The sequence below is a fragment of the Hesperophylax consimilis genome, chromosome 8, assembly GCF_061612785.1.
Source record: "Hesperophylax consimilis isolate HC1 chromosome 8, BYU_Hcon_1.0, whole genome shotgun sequence".
In the NCBI taxonomy this organism is placed as follows: domain Eukaryota; kingdom Metazoa; phylum Arthropoda; class Insecta; order Trichoptera; family Limnephilidae; genus Hesperophylax; species Hesperophylax consimilis.
The window spans coordinates 7,201,693-7,224,582 of NC_142843.1; the positions used below are offsets into that span (position 1 = coordinate 7,201,693).

Genomic DNA, 22,890 nt, shown 5'->3' on the forward strand with positions numbered 1-22,890 from the left:
TTAGCAAGATAATGCTTAATATTATTCATAGTTTTAAATCATTGCTTTTGAAGTTCCTTTCTTGATTTAAAACCGATTTCATAAATGGGTTCCTCCCCTTCGCTGACCCAAGCGGAGCCATTTGTCCCCTTTTGCAATAGCGTCATCATTCCTCTGGCCAAATGCTCCGGGCTGGAAAGAATATTCAAGTTCATATTACATTTTCGAGTGGTGAAAAAACTATAGCTAGTTTGAAATGAAATTGAGTTTTGCATTTTTTTTCTGTATATTTTCATTCCGTCACATTCCGAGCAATAAGAATTTTGTTCTAAAATCAGTGATTTTCGTGACATTTTATGAAATTTATAGAATTTATTACAGTGCACCCAGGATTTTATCCTAAGGGAGTGTTCAATGAATGAAAATAATACACTTATGATTATTATCTTATGATTTGAAAATCAATAAAGTCATTATCATTAAATAAGCTTGAACAGATTATCATTCAATTTAAAAAATTAGAACCTGAATAGATGGATTTTTATGCTGCACAAGAGTCCCAAATCCAAACTGCAAAGGTATTGGTTGGGGAAGATGAATGAGGGTGCAATAATATTATTCGAAATAATTTAAACAATTTAATTCATTTTATAAGCAATAATTATTAGCCGTACACTCATCCACATTGAAAAATCTCCTGATAAAAGATACATGACGCCAACGGGACTTGAACCCGTGTCCTTTCGATTGCCGGTCGACAGCTCTGACCACTGAGCTATGGCGGCTTATCTCATATCCGCGAAATAATTCAATATATATTAGTGTTTCATTCAACAATTACTGCTTATTACATTTAAGCAATAATTATTAGCCTGAAACACTCATCCACATTGAAAAATCTCCTGATAAAAGATACATGACGCCAACGGGACTTGAACCCGTGTCCTTTCGATTGCCGGTCGACAGATCTGACCACTGAGCTATGTTGTTGTTTATATATAGTAATAATGTATACATATTAGTATGTATTTCAGTATACAATGAAAACGAAATTCACGCTGCGTTAAAACAACATACCGGAAATTGGTCAAATATGCAGTAACAATAATTCCGCGTTCTTTAGGTTTGTATCGCTTCATTGCTTGTTGTAAACTTATTCTCTCTATGTCTACAACACAAATGTCAAAGCGCAATGACATTTGACGCCATTTTAAAATATTATGACACAATCACATTACGACAATGACATAACTTGTATAGATTTTTATGGGGGGGCAACACTACTTTCTCGAAGGACTATAAAAACTATTTCAGCTAACGTTATGAAATAATATGTAGATAGGTACCTTTGATACGGTAGTGACCTGAATGTCATTTGCGTGTTAATATTCTGTTCCTCGGTTGGGTACATAGTCATGGATCTCTTTACTAGTTCAGTCGCAATCACTCCGGGGCACATGATGAGGAACCGTACGCCAGTTCTGTCAAAGTGGTACGAAGTCTGAAAAAGCACATGAGCTAAAATTACATTGCGAAAATAACACACGAAAGAAATTACACAACGAAGACAACACGAAAAAAGCTACACATTGAAGAATTTAATCTAATATAAAATTCCACTCGCTCAAATAACATTTCTTGAATTTAATTGTTCAAAATTTTAATTATTTTTTTTATTTTAAATAAACCATCGCCGAGAAGGTATTCAACGGATAATATCCGGTAAAAATAAAAAATAAATCATTTTCAAATTACAATTTTTGTGATTTTTCAACTACCATACTAGGTTCAGGCCAGTATTATGGTAGTCGTACATGATTAAGTTTAAAATATAAGAACTACGATAATAATATTTTGTAGAAACAAACAATAAAACATAAGAGCCATTATAGAAATTAAAATTAAAATTTAACTGGGTGATAAAAAGATAGTGAAAATAAAAATAAAAATACTGAAAAGTAACATTAAAATACATGCAGAATGATAAAAATTATTTTGTATCAAAACTTTAAGCGCAGGTTAGATTTCATGTGAGGGGTTAGGTTTGTTAAGAGGTCGCATCTTAATTTAGTCATATGAAGAAAGAAACTTTTTAAAACATGGTTAGGAACTCTTTAGGAATGTAATATTTAAAAAAAATCGTCCCCTTTCGAATGTTCAATATTATGGTAACGGTACTCAAGGAAGAAATTGCAATGTGAAAATGATACCTGGTTATAAATTCACGGTAATATTTGTGTACATAATCATATCAACACGTAATAATCAGAGATCGGAAAAAATGATTTTTTTTGCATTTTTCACCGTTTTATAAAATAATTAAAAAATACCCCCATAGCCCTAGAATACGCGATGACTCCTCCCTTCGTAGCGCAGTAGACCGGAACACAGTCCACGGCGGAATCCAAACCTGCGACGGAGGCTATGTTCACAATGGTTCCCCCGCACCCTCCTTGGTCCTTGCCCATGTATCGCATTCCCAGAATGGAGCCTTGAATCACGCCACGCTGTAAAATTGCAAGATTAAATATTTAGGTGGGCCACATATCAAAATTTTAAAGTTAGGAAAATGCCAGAATTTTAAATTTAAGTTATTTAAAATTAGAATTTTAAGTTATTTAAAATTATTATAAAATGAACTGTCTCGGGGTTTTAAAATAAAAGTATAGTTGTGTTTTTTCCATGCTACAAATATATAACCTAACCTTACTCCAATAGAAGTGGTACAAAGGTTAATAATTAAAATAATATTAAGAAAACCTTCCGATTACCCAACGGATCGATTATTCGAAGAATTTCAAGTGCATAATAAAAACACATAAATTTGTTTTTGACCACGATAGTTGTCAAATAATTTAAATAAAATAATTTATGTGTTTAATAATTTAAATAATTTTAAATAATTTATGTGTTTTTATTATAAATTATGATGAGCCACAAAGTGAATGCTTTTTACAATTACGTAATTTCAAGTGCCTTCATTTAAAGATCTTTATACTAAAAATGCATTAATTCAAATCATAAAAGAAAAAGACAAGTATCAATTTCTAACTGAAAACCGTACTCGACTTAAATATATTTTTCCATGCCCAAAATTAAACACTTCCTTTGCTCAAAATTATTACACTTACCGGGCAAAGAATTTTTTTCAATCGATTACCTGAAGAAATTAGAAACATTAATGATAACATCCAAATAATAAACACTGTGAAAAATATTTTAAAGACAAACTTACAAAAAATAAAAATGTTTGCAATTGAATTAATCTTAAGAATAACTCATCTCAATTAGTTTCCTTAAGTAACATTCCATTCTTCAAATAAGTATAAATCTTTTTTTTTAATTACCTACATACTGTTAAGCTTTTTGAATCATTGGTCCTTGATGAAATCTATCCCAAATTAATAAAATTAATTAATCAAAAACAGCACGGTTTTATCAAAGGAAGATCCACCGCAACTAACTTAACAGTATTTCAAAACTTCATTATACAATCATTTGCAGAAAATAAACAAGTCGACTGTATATATACAGACTTTTCGAAGGCATTCGACAAAGTATCCCATAAACTACTAATCCAAAAACTATTTGCTCTAGGAATAAGGGATAACATGCTAAAATGGTTTAGTAGCTATTTGTCAAATCGTAAACTGTTCGTTAAAATAAAATCTTGGATGTCGAAAGCTTTCCGGGCTACCAGTGGCCTACCGCAAGGTAGTCACCTTGGCCCGGTTTTGTTCCTCATTTTCATCAATGATATAACCAATTGCTTCAACGATGTCGAGGTATTGCTCTTTGCAGATGACGTCAAACTATACAAGAAAATAACTGATATAAATCATTGCCATATACTACAGTCAAATATTAGTAACTTTAGAGATTGGTGCGTTCAAAATAATTTATTTTTAAATGTAGTAAAGTGCAAAACCTTGACTTTCTTCAGAAACAAAAATCCTGTTTTATTCGAATATTCCATCAATAACATAGCTTTAGAAAGAGTCACGGAAATGAGAGATCTTGGAATTATTTTGGATGAAAAACTAAGTTTCACCAATCATATCCATCAAATTGTGAACAAAGGTATGAAAACACTAGGCTTCGTATTAAGAACAACTAAAAACTTTAATTCTTTGCAAGCCATTAAACTATTATACGTATCTCTAGTAAGAAGTCTAATTGAATATAACTCAGTAGTTTGGTCTCCATCTTATAAAATTCACATTAACAACATTGAGCGAATACAAAAAAAATTTCTACGTTTTATAAATTTTAAATTAAATATCCCTGTCGAAGACTTAAAATACAATTTCTTACTAAATACTCTAAAAATACATACATTAGAAGATAGACGTAAAATAAACGATTTAACGTTCTTATTCAAAATACTTAACTCTAAATTCGACTGTTGTGAACTCCTGCAACTTATAAACATACATACACCCACAGTAACAACACGACAAAATACAATATTCTACAGCAGCACACATAAGCGTAACTACATTGCCCACTCTCCGATACAACGACTTCACACCATGGGAAATCATTACTTGGGTGATGTTGACATATTCAATACCAACTTGGCAAGTTTTGTGGATCATTTAAAACATTTATTTCAACAATACTCCTAAACAAATCATGTAAACCAACAAATAGCTGTAATTTTCTGTTTTTGTTTCTTGTGTTTGTATGACTTGTTGCATAGCTTTTATCAAATGTAATTTTATTCTTATTTTTTATGTTTGAAAGTATTTGTCAAATTAAAATTATACTACCAACCATGTAAAAGCCCTCTGGGCGTTAAATAAATAAATAAATAAAAATACTGTAATAAAACAAAGTAAACTCCATTTCCAGCCACAAGCTAATGCTTCTATGGAAGAGGGGTCTTGAAATATTTGATCATATATTGTAACAAATAAACAAAAATGTACTTATATAATAAAAAAATAAAAAAAATAAATATATATAATATCCACTCAAGTGAAATTAAAAACATCGTGGACAATAACAAGTTTAAAAAAAACATCAAATTATGTCTAAGTAAACGTGAAGATGAGTCAATCACAAAAATTGTGAAGCAATACCGACAACCATCCACCGTCCGCCTCGGAACAGGTATTATTAGTAAGGATGACTGTGAATTAACTATATTACTTTGAATTTAAATGGTTATTAATAAAAAATAAATACAAAGTATGACAAACATAATTGCATCATCTGAGTGTTCAAGAATGTATAATTAGATACACGCAAAAATATGCATGCAATATCATATTTACATACATGCATAGGTACAGTATTATGAATTTATATTATATCTATGTCAAAACCATCACTTTTTAATCATGTAATCACGAAAAAAACCAAAAAAAAAGATAAATAAATTAAAGTTTTATTGCAAGGTTTCGAAAAACTATTGACATCCTTTTCTTTGGGACAATCAGAACTAACTTTATACAAACTATAATAGAACACAATAGGTTAAACTTACCAGGTTGACTTCCAGAATTCTTTCCCATTTAGTTTCATCTAAATACCCGGCATTGTTGATGAAGATATCAAGTTTTTTAAACTTGGTCACAACTTCTTTGACTGCCCCCTCAAACTCCGACATATCAGTGACATCGCATTTAACAAAAATCACACGATCTTTACCAAATGCTGCTGACAAAATTCCATAAGATTTTTCACCCATCTTTGTGTCGATATCGAGGATGGCACATTTCTGGAAAATTATATAGCAAAAATAAGTGACAAATTTAACTTAAATTAACATTATAAGATCCACATAATACTACATCTATATACAGTAAACTACAAAAGATTTAGATTCGGGAAAAATAATTTGATGAACCGACCAAGTGATTGATATAACGTGTCAAGAATCAGAATAAAAGAAGATGATTTATAAATGTGGAAGAAGCCATGCGTATGTAGGGCAGAATCAAATAAACGTTTCTAACTCACTAAACATATATTGGATTATCAGAACGATATTGTGAGTATTTCCATCTTTGAGTGGAAGATCTCTCAGCAACCCTTGTGAAATACCACGTTTGGCTTTGGCAGTGTTATCTACTTCCCCACCTTCCTTTCTCTTATCTTGCCTCCCAACATAACCCTATTGGGGATGGTACTGTCTCACTGACTCCAGACGGTTGGAAGCAGTTGGTTGGAGCAAACCAAAAGTATCAATACATAAGATAAGCAATAAACTTTTCAAAATGTGTCTACCAAATATTGCAAATGTTATTGTAGTAGTTATAACCGGTCGGTGGCCGAGTTAACATCGCATTTGGGTCCCACCCAAATCGGTATTACAATGGAAGATGCTCTGAGGAACTAGCGTCATTGATCCCTTCGGCACCGGTGCGTAGTCGGGATACACGCCAAACGCGCGCTCAACATTTGTACACGGTTGACATTTGTCACATGAGAACGGGTCGCTTCTGCGATTCGTTCTTAAGTTCAACAGCTCGGCTGTGGAACGAACTGCCGGCCTCTGTGTTTCCTCCCTCCTACAACATGGGACTCTTCAAGACCCCAAAGATGACATAGGCCCTGAGGGAAATTATTTTCTTCAGGGCCTCCTGTGTGGAGTTAATATAAAAATATATTAAAAAAAGGCGTAATGTGCTCAATTCCTCGGCTGGCTAAGTCCTCCATCACAACACAAGCAACATTTTGAGCTTACTGTGGTGGTAGTAGGAGATTTTCAAATATTGTCGGGTTATTCGTAACCCGAAAATGTTTGTCTTTTTTTTTAAAAGTGCGTGGTACATGTAGTTTTTAAGGTCATTGAAGAGATAATCCGAGAGAGTGTGTTTTGTGTAGGTATCTGGTATTCTCGAACTAATGGAAATGTACTTTATTTCGGGTGAATACTATAGGACCTTAAGAACTTCAGTCAGTCTGCCAGCATGGAAGATGCCTAAGAAGGGGTTTTGAAGATTATCTTAAAATAGTTACGTTTTTTTTCAAATCGCTATTATATATTTATTTATATATTTCTAATCGTTATCGGATTGCGCTTCTATTGAATATCTTGTCAGATCCTAGCTACTTGAAACAGACTCTTGCTAATTGAATAGGGTAAGGTCATAGAATAAAGATAAAGCCTAGTGGCTTTGCGCTTTAAATTTCCAATACAAAATGGTTAACGTTTTAAAAGGGGATGGAGATCTACGATGACAGGCGAGTGTAAGTAAAAAAGATGAGAGTAATCGGATATTGGCCTAAATGAAAAATATTTATTCCATCAAAATATTTACAGAAAATACTTCTAGTTTTTCCTTTATTCTGTGAGAAAGGTTGATTAAAAAAATCTGTTTCAATCCAATTATAAAATAAATGAGACGAAAGAAAATTACGTTGATAGAGTATAGAAAACAAAAAAATAAAATTCGTTCTCACTAAGGATGGGTTGTTTGATTTATTTCGCAGAACATGAACAATTCATCAAATTAAAATTCTGTTATTATTTCACTATGGTCCAGTTATTTCACAAAACTGAAATATTAAACAAAAATTAAAAAATTAAATAAACTTTGAAATTTGATGAACTGTTCAAATTCTGTGAAAAAACTACTCCTAATACACAAAATTTTCATCACAATTATTTACAACGTTATCAAAATAGGAATGCCATAGTTTCAGGGCAGTTGTAACTCTTAAGCTATGTATAAAAATAATAGAATTTATAAATTACACATTTTGTAAAAAAAAATTATGAATAAATATATATAAGTATAACGTATTATGTTTTCTAGAATTTCCACTTACCGAAATGCCTTGTGTGAGCAACTCTTTAACGTAGTGGAACCCTAATCCATCAGCGCCCCCTGTCACTAAACCGCACTTTCCCTTTAAGAAATCCATAATGCAATCGAAATTATACTAAACTCTCACAGGTTCTAAATAACAGACACATTTGCGAGAAAATTAATTATCTGTCTAGATTTATACGCAAAAAAAAATGAACTCATCTCCACCAGCAAGGTTTTGCCAACTGGTCAATCAGGAATTACAGTATTCTATAAGCTTTGAATTTTTTCGATATTTTATTACTAAGCGACTTACTATATGCATCATAACATAATCGCTGGCAATCTCCCGGAGACGGGAGTTATTTATACGAAAAAATGAATTTCAAATAGTGTCGTGTTTTACATATTTAACTAATGCTTTCGTTAATAAACATTAAAAATATAAAATTTTACGAGTATTTTATTCCAACTAAGCCCTTCGACGTACTGGCTCGATAATGGTAATAAATCGACAAAAACCGAAGACCGTGCACAGAGAAGTAAAGTTCACTCATTGATGTATAATATTTAGATGAGACATGAAGCGAAAAAATAGGTTCCGCTTTTTTACCTACAACTGACCTCCAACTCTCCCAACACTCTAACTAAAACTTCCGAATCCGGTCTATGCGCACCGCTTATCGCGTTCTAATAGTGGACAAGGTTCACTAGGGGATTCTCCGGTTTTTATCGATTTCGTCCGAGCAATTGGGACGACCAAAGATATTAGAAGAACGAGAGATGCTATGTTGGCCGCCGGAGCGTAGGCGGAGTACTACCTAATTAGGGTACTTTGAATACTATCGGGACGTGTACGCACAGAAATCTGTTCTATGTATTAGTGCGGATACCTTAGCGTAAGCGAAGGTGTGCAGTAGTATTGGTGAACAAAACCGGCGACACTGGCCAAAACAATTCCACACAGTATGAACTGCTCATAGCACATCTCGTTCTTCTAATATCTTTGGGGACGACGGACTTGGCGTGAACTTGAACATAACCACCATTAAATCATAATTTATGATAATTATTTCATTACTCGATTACAACATAGAAACACATACTAGCTCAGAACCGTGAAACTTATATATGATATTATAAATGTAGGATTTGGAAACGAAGAAATTTACCTTTCGAATGGTAGTAAACTTGACAAATTACGACATATGTCAAACATTTAAACAGAAAAATAGCTGTATCCCTTTACGCGTTGCTGTGGCTCAGTCTGTCTGTGCAGATAGAGAAACAAAATATGGAGTTGCTTTAACGTCCAACATATTGTGCTGTTTTTCAAAAAAATCGTGTTTTTACCTGTCACAGGTAACTTCTATATGTGTCCCGTTGGCGTCATGTATCTTTTATCAGGAGATTTTTCAATGTGGATGAGTGGTTCAGGCTAATAATTATTGCTTACAAAATAATTGTTACCCTTTGTGCTATGCGTAAAAAATCTTGTCTTAAAAATTAGTTTACCAAAAAAAAATAATAATAATTAATATTTGACAAGTTCTAGTATCTTCACCAAAAAATGTAGACAATTTGTCTCGACGCCATCTAGTGAGAGAGTTAGCACTTACAATGCGTTTCTCATATAAAATAAAGTTAGTTGTTTCAGGTGAAAAAATGTAACAAGCAGTAATTGTTGAATGAAACACTAGTATATATTGAATTATTTCGCGGATAAGAGATAAGCCGCCATAGCTCAGTGGTCAGAGCTGTCGACCGGAAATCGAAAGGACACGGATTCATGTCCCGTTTTGCGTCATGTATCTTTTATCAGGAGATTTTTCAATGTGGATGAGTGCTTCAGGCTAATAATTATTGATTATAAAATAACTTTTATATAATATAGGTTTACTTTATGTCAAATTTTTAAAGTAATCGGTGAAGAAATTTCGTAGATTTAAGATTTTGAACAAACGAACATTAATTTTTTTATATAGATAAATTAAATAATTTTGGTACCTAGTTTGTCACCTATCGATGTGATTTATACTTGAAATTGAAAGTTCATTGAACTTGAATAATTTTACGCACTACGCATATATATATGTATATTATCACTTCAAATTTTCACCCATGCACCGACTTCACATTATATAATTACATTAGTTATAACAAAAGAAGGAATGTTCATAATAGCGGTATTCTTGGTCTAGAGGTAAGGCTCTCGACATCGAATTCATAAGGTCGTGAATTCAAATCGTGGGTAAATTTTATTTCCCTTAGTTGTGTTATTGCATAATTGATTCATCGAAATATATGTACATTTTGACTTTAACTTTACTTTTAATTTTAAAAAACAATAATTTTTAGTTATGTATCTAAAAACAAATCTTGATATATATAAATTTTGGGTGTTAAAATTTGATTTAATTTTATAGTACCAACTGAAAATAGTTTAAGAATACAGAGTATATTAAAATATGTGAATAATAAAAGTTAGTAAATATAAATAATAATAATCCACGTTCACGATACAGCTCGCCAAAAATAAAAAAAATAATAAAAATAATCTGGGATCTCTGAAATTTCTCTTTTTATGATAATACAAAAGTGTAGTTTCCTAATTCTATTTCCTGCATTTACAGAAGTTACGTATTATTGGAACAAAATCAACTTGAAAATCAAGGTCCCTGAGACCAGCGTCAACAACTATGTTATTCAATTCTGTGTCACCACTGGCGAGTTAAGTATTAGTTATAATTTGTAAATATTAGTAATCAATCAATATTTAATTAATTAATGTTGTATTCTTACAAACAGGTATCCAACTCGTCTTGGAAGGAGTTTATAAATAATTGGTTCTTTTAGATTAATCAGGGATTTATTATTACCCCGCTTATTATAATGGTAACTCGATAGTCGACCTAACTAGAAGCTGGCTAATTGGAATCTGCAACAGTAAGTTTCTCTGGGAGCCTTCCCACTGGCCCTGGCGACTACTGGCCACTGGCTCCATCTTGTGGACTTCCACGCAAGCTCTATGCACTGCCATCTGTGCGTGCATCTAATAATCTCTTACTTCCCAACAATAAGGAAGATGAGTGAAAAATATTTTGATTTATAAAAAATATGTTCATGTAGATCAAAAAATATCGATTCTAAATATATAAATATATTTCTATATTATTATTCTTAGAATTAGTTAAACGTTCTTGAAAAAGCATTCAATAGCAATAGACTGTATACGCTCCACGATTGGTCGAAAGAATTCTGACGTCACATGTGTCGTGACTTGTACGTACAACGGATCACCTATGGTGCATCTCTTTCTATTACATATGAGAGATGGTCGGTTTAGATGAGAGAGGTGTATAGGCCAAACGTTTATTTGGGTTTGTCAAATATATTTACGTATTTGTTGTTATTATTATATGAAATGGATTTCTAAAGATACATATTCGTATAGTGCTTAGTGTAGTCAAGTTATCTCAATAAATGGTGTCTTATCCAAAATAATAAACGCAACCTCGGGCGTTCCTCAGGGTTCCCATCTTGGTCCGCTTTTCTTTAATATATACTTAAACGACATAGGCTCATGTTTCCAACACTCAAAATTTTTAATGTTTGCAGATGACATGAAAATTTATAAAACGGTCATCTCTTTATCGGACTGTAGAGAGCTACAAAGTGACTTAGATAGGCTCTGCAACTACTGCACAGCTAATTATTTGGACCTCAATGTTTCAAAATGCCACACTATGTCCTTCACCAGAAACAAGCATATAATTAACTTTCCCTATTCACTCCGCGATGAACCCGTGATCTCAAAAACCGAATGTAAGGACCTTGGAGTCTACGTAGATAGTAAACTTATATTTAATACGCACATTTCTTCAATCACTGCTAGATCTTACAAAATGTTAGGTTTCATACTGCGTCTGAGTAAATTATTTAAAAATCCACGTACGCTAGTAATGCTTTATTCCTCACTAGTCAGAAGTACACTGGAATATGCATCGCCTGTCTGGAATCCCAAATACACTTACTATGTCAATAATATAGAGCGCATACAAAATAAATTTATTAAGTACCTAGGTTATAAATACAACAATAATTATATCCGTACTCTCCAATCCCTGAAATCCAGGCGAACGGTAGCTGACATGACATTTCTCCATAAAATAATACACAACGAAATAGACTGCTCAGAACTTCTATCCCAAATAAATTTTAACACCCCATCTAAAAGAACTCGACACACCAACCTTTTTTACACAACTAGTAATAATACAAACGCTGCAGCCAATTCCCCTATTTCTCGCATCCTTCAAACATTCAACTCAATTCAAACAAGCACAAGTACCGATATATTTTTTGATTCTCTCCCTCTATTTAAGAAAAACTTTTTTAGCACACTAAATTCACCAACATAACACATACAACCACACACAGACACACACGCACACGTACACACACACAAACACTCACACACACCTCTCTCCTTCCCCAGCACACTAATTAACTTAACTTAAAAATGTAACTTAACCGTAAATGTATAATATACCTCCTATGTATATATGTCAGCGACATGTCATTGGTACCAATTATTATACTAACTTTTATAACTTTGTAACTATTGTCATCTATGTAATTATGTACTGTTTGTTTCTGCAATAAACAAAAATAAAATAAAATAAAATAAAATAAAATAAAATAATAATATGTTGTTTATTGCATAACTTAGAAGTTTTTATTATTATACATGTCACATAACATGTGATACACTTCAGGCCGCCGGCCGCCCAGAAAAGTCTCACAGTGAACTGGGCTGTAAACCGTTATTTTACTTTTGGTCTTTACTTTTCTGCGCGGTGGTCCTGAATTGGCGCGGGGCACGTCAACAAATAGCGACGGCAATACCGTACCGGGCGGGAAAAGCAAATATTCTAACTTAAAATATTAATTTAACTATGAAATCTTAATCAATTTTTTTTTTTAATAACATCAATTCTAATAGACGGATAACATTGGTAAAAAAATTACTGGAATTCCTTATTGAAGAATAATTTTTTTTCCATACAAAATATTTAAGCGACGTGGTTCTTACAGTTTGAATGACGTCACACCCACACCCCGCCTCTTACCGCTCGGATTCCGCTCGTTTTGGCGGGCTTAATAAAATTCAAACTTTGAGAATTAATTTAACTATGAAAACAAACTTTAAAAAAAAAAAAAAAAAACATGTATTTAAGTTTGAATGCGAACATTGATAAAAAAAAATTTAAAAAATGGACTCAACTTCCTTATTAATAAAGTAAAATATTTCAAACATATCCTCTAGATATATTCCATCAGGTTTTGAAATAAATTTGGAGGAAACGTAGTTCATCTATGGAAATATTACTGAAATTAAATGGTTTTTGTTGTTTGTCGGCGCTTATTATTGCATTTAATGATTATTGCTAATCACTATTTTAGAAACAACTCTCTACCCATTAGTTATCTACCTATTAGGTAAATTTATTTTTACTGTATTTATATTCTTATTTTTGTTCATATTTTTTTTCCGTTTTGTAGATATAGTTTAGTAACTATTGCGTTGTTTAATTTTATGTTGAACCTCAAATAATATAATTTCTTTACCTACCTTATAAATTACTATGGTAACCCCCTACTCTTCAATTCATACACGAGAATCGATTTCTCTATTGAGTTGGACAGCTTGTTAAAAATATATGCCTGTCATTTGTTGAGTTGGCATCGTGTTTGGGTCCCACCCAGGCGTCGTGCGTCCAATTCATCGGCTGGCTAAGTCATCCACCACGACATAAGATTTTAAGGAGATTTTCTAATATTGTCAGGTTATTTGTAACTAATTTGTGACAAATTTTCCCGACTAACAACTAGCTTTAACTAACTGTATTTATTATTATGTTTTATGTATGTATATTAAACAAGAAAAAATAAATTACAATACGTATCAACATATTAATTAAATAGAATTTATGTGTACACATGAGGTCGTCAAGGTCCGTCTTTGTTCTGATTTCGAAAAAAAGATGTCAGTTCTATTCATGGGACAAATTATTATAAAACAATAATTACTCGCCTAAATTATCCATAAAAATTGCAAATATGTCCCCAGTTAAAAAAATGCCACCGATGGTAATTAAACCCGCACCTTCTGATTGCCATTCATATGCTCTGAATCACTAAGCTACGTCGGCTTATTCCCAACCCGCCAAATAATTCAATATGTACTAGTACTTCAACCAACAATTATTGCTAAAAAGGGGGTATGAAAACACACTTATATTATTAGCCAAATGTATTATAAACTTTTAAGTTACATCACTTTTGTTGTGTTGTATAAAAATAATTAGTAAAAATTCTCATAATAAGTATCATAAGTGTTTTTCATCCTGCGGTCGAAACCTTTGGTTACATAAAAGGGCTTATTTTAATTCCATTGTATTTAAACTCTGGATTTGAATATAAAAAGTTGTATTTTTTCTTTCTGACACCGTTTATATCATTTTATCTATAACAGTAAGGAAGATACAACGTTTTATGTCAGATCATATGAGTGAGATCGAATAAGAAAGAAACATGAGCTATTAAGAATCTATTATAGTGTTTTTTTTTCTTAATACCATGTAACTTTACTTCATTCTCTAGCCATTGCAATTCCATTTTTAACCGAACCATTAATCCGAAGAGATTTTTAATAAATTGCATAATCTCTTTTTTCTCCATGTAGAAAAAATACCTAAAGAATCGCTACGTATTGGAAATCCATTTTTACCTTTCTTAAAACTTTTCATTTCAAATTGCGACAATCCACAAACGGCATAAAAATATATTTAAATGTCTAAAATCATCGCAATGAGCACTATTGAAATAAATAATAATTTTAGGTTATGTAACTAAATATATGGCAGTTTTAATAGTATCCACATATCAAAATTGGTAAAAATATACCCGTAGTAAACTATTTATTGTCGCCAAGAAATTGCCATACAAAGTAGTTATTTTTAGGGTTCCGTTGTCTTAAGTTATTTATTTTTCACCGGTCAGTGGCCGAGTTGACATGGCGTTCGGGTCCCACCAGGCGTAATGTGTTCAATTCCTCGGCTGTCTTAGTCCTCCATCACAACACAAGCAACATTTTCAGCTTACTGAGGTGGTAGTAGGAGATTTTCAAATATTGTCAGGTTATGCTATAGGTTTGCCTTTCATTTAAAAAAAATTACACTTCACAATTAAAAATTATACAGAAAAAAAGTGATTTCGGACTTTGGCAGGCGGCACTTTCTTCCAGCCAACCTAATAAATTAGTTGCGGGAAATAACTTAATAAATAATAAGAAAAGATTAAATATACATTTTTATTTATATATTTTTTATATACATTTTCCGGACGGTGTACATTGAAATATCTATGTAATTATAAATAATATTATGTTATTTCCTTCTCTTTAAAAAAAATAATACATGATTGTAATAGCTGAAAAATATATATATTTAAAAGCAACATTTGTCACATCATTATTCTGGTCTCTATCAATGTTTTTGAAGTTCCTTTGGTGATTTAAAACCGATTTCATAAATGGGTTCCTCGCCTTCGCTGACCCAAGCGGAGCCATTTGTCCCCTGCTCCAATAGTGTCATCATTGCTTTGGCCACGTACTCCGGTCTAAAAACAACATTAAAATACTTTTTAATACATTTTCGATTAGTGAATAAAATGTAGCTAGACCACAAGGAGATTTGGAGATGAGTTTAGCATTTTTTCTGTCCATTGTTATTCAATCAGATTCGGAAATCAGACATAACCTCACATTTGAATTTACTATAATTTTACTGTAAAATCGGTGATACTCGGTGTTGCCATAGTAATGTAAAAATTTAGCTCCATTTGATTAATAATAATAATAAAGATGCAAAAGTCGGTCATTTTGAATACATGTAGGATAACGAAAGAATTTTTTAAATATGTATGTTGAGGGATCAGTAGGATTTATAGGCCCTGTTAGAAGTTTTACCGAGCCGAACCCTCTGATATGAAAATATCTGGAGTCGGTGAATTATTTTCCCATTTGATCTCTGGTGAGTTGACGTGTTGTTCTTGTATTGTTTTGTATTTATTTTGCTTATATAATGCACTTGCATAGTGTTGATTGACTAAATGATCGTTTGTGGAAAAGTGAGTTTTTTTTATTTTTATATTAACTCCACACAGGAGGCCCTGAAGAAAATAATTTCCCTCAGGGCCTATGTCATCTTTGGGGATGCTGTGTGGAGGGTCTTTTTGTGGAGAGGAAGGAGTGAACATGGGTCTTGAAGAGTCCCATGTTGTAGGAGGGAGGAAACACAGAGGCCGGTAGTTCGTTCCACAGCCGAGCTGTTGAACTTAAGAACGAATCGTAGAAGCGACCCGTTCTCATGTGACAAATGTCAACTGTGTACAAATGTTGGGCGCGCGTTTAGCGTATAAGGGTTTAGTTTTTCCTATGGGGAAGATTTAACCCGGACATAAAATTTGAAGTAAAAGAAAGAATAATAAAAAATCTTCATTTAAGAAAGTTTGCACTTTACAACTAAAAATGCATATTATGATGTATATTGTACATTGATTTATAACTATTTTAAGGTTATAAAATTAACAGAAAAATACAAATGATGTAGGAACAAAGAAAATATAAGAACAGTTAGTTGAGGTTTCTCAAATACCGCCTCACTAGGCTAGCTTGTGTTGAGGCAGAATTTTTAAAGTTACTTCCTAATTTTTTATTTATTTTTTTATTTAACAATTTTTTTATATAAGATAATGTGTCCTTACTGGGGTACCCCGTTCTAAGGACACATTGTAACTTTGAACATACCTATACTTGTATTAAGATGTATTCGCTCTACAATGTGGTTATTTCAATAACTGCGAATTTGGGTGAATGCACCGGTGAAGGCCCTATTTTTGATCCAAGTTTTTACATTGTCTTTGAAATTTTTTTGTGAATCACATTGTTTTATACTGTCTGAATTAAATTATTATTAGAGATGTGCCGATTATGACTTTCGCCGACTAGCCGACTAGCCGATTAGTCGGTTGTAATAAGACCGACTAGTCGGCTAAGCCGATTACGGTTTCGGGAATAGTTAATACCCTGAAATGTCGCGCATGGCCAAAGTGTACCTCTGCTGTCCCGCAAGTTCTGTTTACAGTGAGAAGCTGTTCTCAGAGACCGGAAACATATATGAAACAAAAAGAAATCGATTGCTACCAGAAAGGCAGAAGCTTTAGTCTCCTTACATCATAATTTACCCTTAATTAAAAAATATAAGTTATAAAAAATATAAGGAGATTATGATATTTTTGGTTGTCACAATTGTGACTTTGATTTGATTAGATTATGTAGGTATGGTTATAAGAAATATGTTTTTTTCATTTTTTTTTTGTTTTTATCAAACAGTTCATGTTTAGAATTTTTGGATGTATATATATAATATATACATATATTACTGTGCATCTTGTACATACAATCTTGATTTAATACATATAACTGAGTTTGTTAATTGAAAAAATCTACTTTTTATTTTAATAATAAGAAATACTTATAAATGTTCATTGAAGATAAGAAGATATTATGTTGTTTTTTATGTTAATTAGGATAGATACTAATTTTGTTCAATAAATGTCATAATTATGTTTTCTTTACAAGCAAGTAATTTTAAAAAGTGATTACCAAAGGAAAGATTGCTTTACATTTGTTAATGTATAAGACTGATTATAAAAAGAAAATATATATAATCAAGGTTTTTATTTCATGTAGTTCCCCCGCATTCATATTATTGAGAAATACATACAACGTAAGAAGCCGGATAGTCGGCGCTCTTTGCCGATTAGTCGCCGACTAATCGCCGACTACAATAGTGGCCGGATAGTCGGCTTTACCGACTAGTCGCCGACTAGTCGGAACATCTCTAATTATTATTACTACTAAATTTCTAGGCTTTTTTGACGGACTGTACCACCTTCACTAACATTATAAAATAATAAATAAGTAGGTACCCTTGTTGTGGTGAAGAGCTGAGTGCCATTTGAGCTTTTTCATTTTGTTCTTTGGTTGAGCGCATGGTTATAGCTCTCTTCACTAGTTCAGTTACGGTCAATCCAGGGCACATGATGAGGAACCTTACTCCAGTTCTGTCAAAGTGGTACGAGGTCTGAAAATTACATTTGCTAAAATTACACAATGAAAATAATGCATCAAAAAAATTCACGTTGAAAATTTTATTTTTTTACAATTTTAATTTCATATACAGGATTTTTCCAATAAGAGGTGTTATTTCGAATCGCCCGCTATTTCGGTAGATGCATAGACATATGAATATTAGTAGACCTGCCCTAAGTGATTAAAAGCGTATTATCCCCACTCCCCATACCGGTTCCATTGAGCCGGCTGGGCTCGCGTATGGCCTCAAATGAAATTTGAAAACGTGACGTCATCATTCTTGTGCGAACTATGGTCGAGGCATCATCGGTTCATTTTACGAAATAACACGGCAAAATTTTGACTTGTACTATGAAAACTGGTAAAAATAGATGTGAAAAAAGAGAATAAACCCAATTGTCGTATTACATTCCATATATAAGCATTATTTTACTTTATTTTAAGCATATTCACATCGTATAATATGAATCAGTTGTTACTATCACATCGAGAAACGTCTGGACGCGAAACACAAAGCTGGTTGGTTGCTGGGAAGTAAATTATGAACATTTATAAAAGTGTCTTAACTAAATACTCTGAAACTAACTACGACTCTGAAAATAGAAGCTGCCTTACTTTGCCGAATTTGGACTTCGCAAATTTGTTCATAACGTGGCGAGTAATTTGCGCTCCCATGTAAAAATGTCTATTCATTCAAAGCAGATTTTACTTTTAAGAAGTAAATGGTGATATTATAATGCGAGATGCCTATTTACTGTCAGATTGATTTATTGACGAATCACAGTCAGCTTCACTCCCTTCGTTCTTCAACAGTTGATTTTACCCCTCGCCCATATCTTCTCGTCTATTAATTCCTATGTCTGTGGGTAGATGTTACTTTTAATTACTTTTAACACTATCAAAATAAACCGAAGGTAAAGGTATAATTGATACGCGTTATGCGCTTAATATGTAGCTCTTGTCTATGCGGAAAATTTATTTTATTTATTTATTTACACATATACGGCACAACACGTGCCATTAACATAATTGACATACTTATAATAGTACAACAACATGAAGAATAACAGTATAAATGTTAGTAAAATTTAAGAAAATAGGTAAAAAGTAAGGTAATAAGTAGTGTATAAAAACTATAATGTATAAAAGTAAATTGTAAAGTGAATAGTTTAAAATATAAAGTTTTAAAGTACAAACCATAATTTATTAGGAAAAATTAAAAATAAAAATAAAAATTTAAAGATTGAAATAAAACAATAAAATGTACCAATAAGATACCTATCTCAAGGTACCGACAATGATTTAAATATAAAAAGTAATAAATCCTGGATTATGTTAACCGATATGATAAATTTTACAAGTACTTATGATTTCAAGTGCATTAATAGTTTTAGAAGTACTGGTAGGCATATTATGTTTACATGATGTATTTACGTGGTACTAGCAAACAAATTTAGTTTAACGCATCTTTTGTATGAAGACAGATTACCGGCAGCGTGATCAATATTAGCATATTCATTGCCTAAAATATGCAAGCGATTTATGGTTGAGTTTTGTTCTGCGTTCGTCATAGTATTGTCACAGTGGAAAGGTGTTTTGAGTCGAGTCGGTCTACTAGGTACATGGTAATTTATTAATGAGACCAATTCAGGGGAGTCAAACCAGTTATTGTTTATTTTAAATAAAAAAATAAGATCATTGAGTATTCTTCTATCTTTTAACGATAAGAGTCTCATTTTTTGTAATAAAGATTCATAGTTTATGTCAACCGCGGGAATACCTAATTTGAAATTAATTGATCTGAGAAATTTGCGTTGGATTCTTTCAATGGAGTTTGCATGGCTTTTGTAGAAAGGGTTCCATATGGGGGAATTGTATTCTAAATGACTCCTAACCAGAGTTGTATATAGTATTTTAAATGTTTGGATATTTTTAAAATCTTTACAAATTCTTACAATGAAGCCCAGAATTTTCATTGCTTTACCCGTTATTATATCAATGTGATTGGTAAATAGTAGTTTAGAGTCGAAGGTTATTCCAAGGTCCCTTATTACAGGTACTGACAATAAACTGTGATTGTTAAAAGAGTAACTATATTTGATAGGGTTTTTAATTCTAAAGAAACTCATGATTTGACATTTTTTTATGTTAAGTGTAAGTTTGTTAATGGTACACCATTCTACGAATTTTATAAAATTGGATTGGAGGGACAAGCAGTCGTATATATTTTTTATGATTTTATATATTTTCATGTCATCAGCAAATAATAATATGTTAACATCAGTGAATATGGAAGAGACATCGTTTATGAATAGTATAAACAATATTGGACCAAGGTGCGAACCCTGAGGCACACCACTAGTGGCTTCAAATTCGTAAGATAAGTGTTCTTTAATACAGACAGTTAGTACACGTTTTGATAAATAATTCTTAATCCAACATAATAAATTACCACTTATTCCTAATTTAGACAATTTATTTATAAGAATTTTAATGCAAACCTTATCAAAGGCTTTACTAAAATCCGTGTAAATTGAATCAACTTGTTCTCTATTAGCAAGAGCACCAGAGATAAAATGTTCATACAGTGTAAGGTTAGTTAAGGTAGATCGTCCAGAGATAAAACCATGTTGAAATGATGAGATATTAAATTTTATGCAAGAACATATTTTTTGGAGAATTAACTTTTCAAAAATTTTTGGTATTGACGATTGTATGCATATTGGTCTGTAATTTTCAACTAAAGACTTGTCTCCGCATTTAAATATAGGAGTGAGAAAGCTATTTTTCTATATATGTGGGAACTTGCCTGTTAAAAGTGATTGATTAAATAGTAGGTACAGAGGGTAAGAGACACTACTCCCACAGTTTTTTAGAAATACGGGGGGAATTTTATCTGGCCCTGAGCACGATTTAGGTTCCAGTAGTTTGATACATGCTGCAATTTCTTTAATCTCAATATGTATCTGAGATAGTTGTAAATTTATATCGGACTCAAAGTTTGGAATGTCTTCATCAGGGAAATCTGTTTCATATACATCCTTAAAAAAATCTGCAAACAAATTGACAATATCTTTGATTTTACAGGAAGTTTTCAGTTTATAGTGCATAGTTTCAGGTATGCCAAGGTTGTTGTTATTTTGAGCTTTACAATAGTTGAAAAAATGTTTTACATTGTTACCAATCGAAAATTCCACATTCTTAATGTAATTATTATAACAAATGTTAGATAATTTATTACAATCTTTTCGCAGCTTGCTGAAAATTATAAAATCAGAAAGATTTGTTGTTTCTTTGTAAATTTTATGCGCTTTTTTCTTCTCAATTACTATGTTAATGAGGTCCTTGCTAAACCAGCGAGGGAAAATTGAAGATAGTTTATAACTAATTGGGACAAAGTTTTCTATGGTTTTATAAAGATGATCGTAAAAGGCTTTAATATTCTCATCGAGATTACCTCCTTCTAGTATAGACCAGTCAGTGTTATATAGATAATCGCGTATTGCAACATAATTGGCTTTATTAAAGTTAGGATATTGTGTCTGGTTTTTAATTTGGCATTTTATAGGGTTACATAATACAGTAATATCTAAAGGTGGGTGATGAGAATCAGGGGGAAAAACTGAATCGAGTGACTTTTCAACCGCAGTTGACAAGTCGGTACAAAGAACAAGATCTAGTAATCTATTATTGTCATTTTTTACATTGTTTAACTGAACTAGGTTAAGGAAATCACATAATTCAACTATTTCTTTTTCTGTGTCAGTTAAGCTAGAGTTTTGAGATAATGTAGAATTGTCGCGGGTACCCCAGTTGATTTTTGGTAAATTGTAATCACCGATGATAGTGATTTTACTATTTGGAAATTTAAACGACAGTTGTTCAATATCCTCGAAATGACTTTTGTATACACTTATATCTGATGATGGCGGAATATAAACACTGCCTATGATATTTTTTTGATTTTTGCCGTTTAGTAAAATGTAAACTTGCTCCACATTAGAATTTTTGGTTTTCAGATGTTTTGAAGGATGTATCTTGTTGACAGCTATCATGACGCCACCGCCTCTAGATTTAGCGCTGGTTTGTTGACTTCTGTCAGACCGGTAAATATGATGGTGGGGTAGACCAAGCTCAGCAGAGTTGATGGATGGTTCCAGCCAGGTTTCCGTAAGAATGAGGATGTCATGTGGCAGTGTTGGGGCATGTATTTTAAAGTCCTTAAGTTTAGTTTTCATTCCTCTGACATTTTGGTAATAGCACTTCAGTTTGTTTACATTGTGTCGTTTTTTGGAAGGGTTGTAACAATAGTTGGTTTGGAGTTTATGTACTTTATGGTAAGTTTTGGTTCACCATTCTCTTGACGGAACAATAACTGCTTTCTAAGCTCCACCAATTGATTCCTTTGGAGAATGGTTAAGTCATTACTTGCTTTGATTCCGTCTTTAAATTTGGTGCTATTACGTAGGAGAGTTCTCGGTGCAATATTGTTTGTAAATTCCAATTTAATTGGACGATTTTTGTTGGCAATTTTCTTGGCACCCAGTCGGAAGTGAATGTGTTAATTAATCACTGTGGAAATATCATTCGGGAGCGAGACCATTTCTTCAATGTGTACATTATGTCTGCTTCTCGGAACAATACAATATATATGCCTCAGTACTGTCGTCGTTAAAGTATTGTTTTCAACCATTGATGTATTACAACAAATCGTTGGTTTTTTTACGTTAGCTCCACACAGGAGCTATGTCATATTTGGGGAAGCTGTGATGAGGATTTTTTTAAGGAAATGAAGGAGAGGTTGGAGAAAAAGGAGAGAAAGATCTGGAAAGGAAAGAGGTATGAGGGGTAGATAGGAATCTGGGGGTCAGTGTGTCCAGGAGTGACGGAATTAATTCCGAAGTTTGAATTAATTCCTCACACTGCTGT

The 22,890-nt window shown here is 32.4% G+C and overlaps 2 protein-coding genes, 1 long non-coding RNA gene and 1 other non-coding gene across 6 annotated transcripts in view; 1 reads left to right on the forward strand and 3 right to left on the reverse strand.

Annotated features, from left to right (window-relative positions):
• The window catches only part of LOC149421495 (glycine receptor subunit alpha-4-like), a 222,397-nt gene that overhangs the window by 120,367 nt on the left and 79,140 nt on the right, over positions 1–22,890 (forward strand). The window lies entirely within an intron of this gene.
• Positions 39–7,901, reverse strand: LOC149421500 (15-hydroxyprostaglandin dehydrogenase [NAD(+)]-like). The gene is made up of 5 exons (XM_089634681.1): positions 7,762–7,901; positions 5,471–5,704; positions 2,310–2,486; positions 1,326–1,480; positions 39–171 (listed from the first exon to the last, which is right to left on the reverse strand). The coding sequence occupies exons 1-5, from the start codon at positions 7,855–7,857 to the stop codon at positions 39–41; spliced, it is 795 nt and encodes a 264-aa protein (XP_089490807.1). The 5' UTR covers positions 7,858–7,901.
• TRNAA-GGC (transfer RNA alanine (anticodon GGC)) lies at positions 692–764 on the reverse strand. Its single transcript has one exon. It is a non-coding gene; the product is annotated as a tRNA-Ala (tRNA).
• On the reverse strand, positions 15,275–17,916 carry LOC149421502 (uncharacterized). The gene is made up of 2 exons (XR_016302531.1): positions 17,799–17,916; positions 15,275–15,425 (listed from the first exon to the last, which is right to left on the reverse strand). It is a non-coding gene; the product is annotated as an uncharacterized LOC149421502 (long non-coding RNA).